At 46.4% G+C, this 4652-nt stretch overlaps 1 protein-coding gene across 7 annotated transcripts in view; it reads right to left on the bottom strand.

The window, feature by feature from the left end:
* The window catches only part of nectin1b (nectin cell adhesion molecule 1b), a 258757-nt gene that overhangs the window by 252573 nt on the left and 1532 nt on the right, over positions 1 to 4652 (bottom strand). For 2 of the 7 annotated variants that reach the window (XM_036214902.1, XM_036214904.1), the window contains exon 1: positions 3651 to 4605. In XM_036214902.1, coding sequence (XP_036070795.1) covers positions 3651 to 3702 — 52 coding nt within the window. In that variant the 5' untranslated portion in view covers positions 3703 to 4605. Of the gene's footprint in view, positions 1 to 3650; positions 4606 to 4652 lie in introns of those variants that run through there. The other 5 variants (XM_036214901.1, XM_036214905.1, XM_024276589.2 and 2 more) reach the window with 5 other exon arrangements.

Consider the following 4652-nt stretch of genomic DNA (forward strand, 5'->3'; position numbering starts at 1 on the left):
CCACACAATAAGAGTTTAGAAAATCAAAGACACAACTATGGATGAAAATATGGAATAAACATGATTTTGTTCTTTTCTTTTACAGAAGGTAAAAGGATGGTTTGGATTGTACTTCTTCTGATGTTTGTTTAACTCTAAGAACTTTTTAAAACCTAATTGGATCAATTTTCTAGTGATACACAGTCTGTATGATAGTCATGAACATAGCCAACCCATTTAAACTGCATATCAATGTTCTTTGCTCTTTGGTAAATGTATTATCACCTTTGAAAAATGACTTTATCCTAACCAAACAGGCTTTCCAACTGATGAATGAGGAAAACGCCTTAAGTTTCAATAGATATCTTTGTATTGACCTGAAAGCTAATGACCGCCATCTTTCACCTTCCTTACCTGTCATGGAACCCCATCATCAGTCTTAACCTGAACCCAACAAATGTTCCGATTTGGATTTACATTTGGATTTTTTCTGTGTGATGGTAATTTTTCCTCCAGTTTGATTTCCGTTTAGACCATTTGGTATCTTACATTGTAATTTTTATATATAACTTAGTTTGTTTACAATTGTTCTAAACACTTTGTCTTTTTTGATCTAAGCAGCTTGCTTCCATCACCCAACCAAACTGCTTTAATTGCAGTCCTGCTGAAATATATGGCTTTTTTTTTTTAAAGAAGAAATATAACAACATAATATGTCATCTCACAGTAACAATCTATTCTATCAAAGTTATTGTTGAAGACAAAAAAGTGAATTGCAGAAGACATTAACTGTCTATGTTTCTCAGATCATAAAATACATTGACGGTGATGACTCAGTGTTTACACAAGGTGCAGCCATATTTAAATTCTATTGCTTTTTATGATCTGGCACTTCCTAATTATCTATTGGATTCTACCTGGAAAATCCCAGCTTTCAGTAGACATTCCAACAGACAATCCCTCTTGAAGCCAGGCATTCTGCCTTTCCCACAGTTGTGTGTTAAATTGCTTCCTTGAAGAAGTTGTATGATCCTTTCCATTGTTTCAGTTAACCCCCCCCCATTGACTGTATTTTAGAACTGGACTGAGTGACCTCCCCTCCTCCCCACAGGAAGTACCTGCTGGGTCTAAGAAGCCAAAATCCCATAGACTTCAATTGTAAACTTACTTCTATATTAACATGTTTTTTCACGATTCTGTAGTGCAAGTTATTCAAGTTGAACCGTCCAATCAGATGCCTCAATAAAAATATGTGGTCTTAAACATTCAAAGCTTTTAAATGACAGATTCTGCTGAGTCTGCTTTTAAGTGGTAGAGGCGTGGACTTGAAAAAAACTCACTCATGAGAGAAATGACGAATCAGACCAAACCCTGCTTACCGACGACGTATGACTCCAACATAGCGGTACAAATAACGTTGATTAGATTGAGTCCATTTTGATGGAAGTCCTTTTCTATGAGGACAACCTTAGGACGACCTTAGCAAAACACTGTTTTGCTAGCAGTGTTAGCAAACAATCTCAAAGCCAGATTGGGGGAAATGAAAAAATAATGCGCCTCTGATAGTGTTTGGGGGGCTGGGCCAAATGTGGAGGTGGGCCAAATCTGACACGCGGGCCGTAGTTTGGGGACATATCTGGGGATATCTGGGCTGTCCGGTTGCTGCCGTTGCTGTCTGCAGCCAAGTCCTTTAGTTTCCTATGGGTCATCCTCATTCGGTCCAGCTCTCATATACAGTCAATGGTTGAAACCTCTGTTGCTGGGGCCTCTCCATCAGCTATTTAAAGGAGAAGTGTCTGCTAAAAGCTGTTTGTTGCAGATTTGGTGATTCAACAACCAGGAGTTTTATTTCCAATATTTGCAAGCCGCACACAGTTAATTTCCCAAATGTTAAGTCGAACCAAGATGAGGAATTAGAGCTGGAAAATCTCCGTCCACCCGGGCCCAGAGTGATATCTGTATGAGCGGCCGAGGCACCGGGAGTCGCCGATGGAGCCGAGCCACAAACAGCCACCTGGTTACTAACCCAATTCAAACTCAATTAAATATCAGGCTGGAATACAGGAGAGACCGAGTGCTAATATAAGAACGCGGGAACAGAGCGGCTGTTATTATTCACAGATCCATTATTCTCAATGTTCATTTGATTTGATCATCTACTTGGCAAGCTGCTGCAAATATTTCTGCTTATGAATTTGGCATTGCCGTGTTTCCTCAAATGGTTATTACCACCACAAGAGCAAATGGTTTTCCCCTGTGGAGGACTGCAACAGGCAGCCACTTGTGCTGGTGGGGGGCCTCTCTTCACTTGTTTGTGCCGTGGTTACTGGGGGGAGAGTCTGGCACATGCTGTATATCAATTAGAGCCATCAAAGACAGCAGGGCATTTATGGCAACGCCCTTTGACCCCAGGGTGAAAGATCAAATTCTTGTTTTTACATGTCAAACACCGTGGATCTCAACCAATGCTGCCTTTTTGTGTTCACACGTGGATTAAGAAGTCACTTTTGATTTCAAATTAGGCGAGAAGGGTGACGCAGATTCACGCAAGGTCTAGCGATGATGCCAAAACGATTGGCTGGGGAGGATTTCCCGGATGCTGTAAGTGGAGACATTTTCCCCACTCGTGACTGAACCGCTTCAAAAGCCTTTCTTCCGTGAATCCCAAGGGAACCGGCTAATCCTGATCTTCTCCACAAGCAAAGGGATCATCTCAGTATAAATCAGACAGGAGCTTTTGATCAAAGTATTCAATCGGTCTTAAGCACATGACCCCACAAGGAGGCTCGCCGCCAAGAAGGTCAACCGCCTGGTTTTTCTCAACCTCGGAGAAGATGCGAAAGAATGCTGGGATCTCACAGGGGAAGGATTAAGGAGGAGGTTCGCATGTGAGATCATCGAGTCTCAGCGTATCAGAGGCAACCAGGCCACCATCTGATATTCCTTGACCACACTTGACCCTCTTCCATCTCTCAAAATGGAGGCTCCAGCCGCATCAATCCAAACAAAAGTGGGCAACTTTGAGGCCCGGAGCAACACTCGTGTCCGCTGTTGTTTTCCAATTAGAGGTCGTCAATAAAACCTGAATAATGATGTTTCATCCAATAAGTCGACAAGGCTTAATAAGCCTGTTTAAATAATTAGCTCCACTCCATGTCAGGATGATCAATGTCAACCAGATCAGACCATTCATCAGTTTATCAAGCACCAGTGGACGCCATCATCATGCAAACACACACACCGGATGAGCAGAGTGGAACAAATGTCTCGTTTGACACAAAACCAAGCATCATCCTTCCGCTCAGGCCCATCATCTCCATCCTGTAATATTCACTCTTTAAAAAATGAATGACAGGAGGAACTTGCTGGGCCCCATGACTCGCACACACCGCCATCTGCCTGTGGGCCCCGTAACTTCACGGCAAATAAGTATTCTGCAGCCGTTTTTTACGTGGGCTGGATTCTGAGGCACCAAACACTTTGCAGTTGCGCGCGTGCAAAAATAAAAAAAGCGTGGAATCAAATCGACCCGCTCCCATGTGCATCCGTCAATGGGAGTCATCATGCATGCACGCACACGCACGCACGCACACACACACACACACACACACACACACACACACACAGAGCAGTGAGGTCAGGGTGAAAACAAGACAGATGCTGCAGCTTACCTTGAACGTGCAGCGCCAGCAGGAGCGCCCACAGCCCCACGCACCGCGCCATGGCACCTCAACTATCCGGGGGTCTTGTCTGATAACCTGAGAGCGGACGACTGGGGAGGGGGGTGGGCTCAAAGGCGACAAAGACCACGCATGCAACTTCTGCAAATCCCACTCCGTCCAACGCTAGACTTCCCCTTTGCGGCGCAGCGGCGGGAGACTTTGTCGACAACTAGGAGGAGGATCGGCGGTGCGCGCGTCCGTGCCAAAGCATCAATTTCGTGTCTGCGGCGGATCCCTTTTGGCTGGAGTTTGCGCGTAGGGGAGCCTGGCTGCGTCCCCGGAACCAGATCCAAGAGGCTGATCTAGATGAGCGCAGGGGATGAGAGCGGGGAGTGAGGAGTTTTCATCAGAGGAGCTCCGGCAGTTTAATCATGTAGCCTTTGTTGCTCCATCCAGCGCTGCGCCTCTCTCTCTCTCTCTCTCTCTCTCTCTCTCTCTCTCTCTAGTGTTGTGGATGAGGGGTAAAGTGGGCGGGAGGTCCTCGCTCGATGTTGCGCTGGGAAGTTTCCAACACCAGGAGAGTTACCTCCAAAGCGGTCGCCTCTTCCCCTCCAGCAGCTCTGCGCGCCCGCTTCACTTCTCCAAGTTCTCGAATTCCCTTCGGTCTGCGGCGGGAACAGTCAGCCTGGGTAGTGGTGGTGGTAGAGTGGGGAGGGAGAAGTTCACGCAACTCCGGAACGCAGATGTGCGTCTCTGCAGTCGTTCCTGGCTGGCTGTGAAAGAAGATCGTCGCTGGTCCGGCCGTGCGCGCAGCCCCGCGGATCTGCCTCCACACTGTTTCAACTGGCTTTGGGAGAGATCGGGATCGGTGACGTTGAGGAGAGTGGGAGGAGCCTGGATTGTCCTGCACACACACAAAAAAGGAAAAAAGTAGCACACCGCTGCCCCCTCCCCAGAAAAAGATCCCTAACTTTTATTTGTGCGTAAAGGACAAGTCGGTGGAGAGATGGT

Source organism: Oryzias melastigma, linkage group LG13 (assembly GCF_002922805.2).
Source record: "Oryzias melastigma strain HK-1 linkage group LG13, ASM292280v2, whole genome shotgun sequence".
NCBI classification, from domain to species: Eukaryota; Metazoa; Chordata; class Actinopteri; order Beloniformes; family Adrianichthyidae; genus Oryzias; species Oryzias melastigma.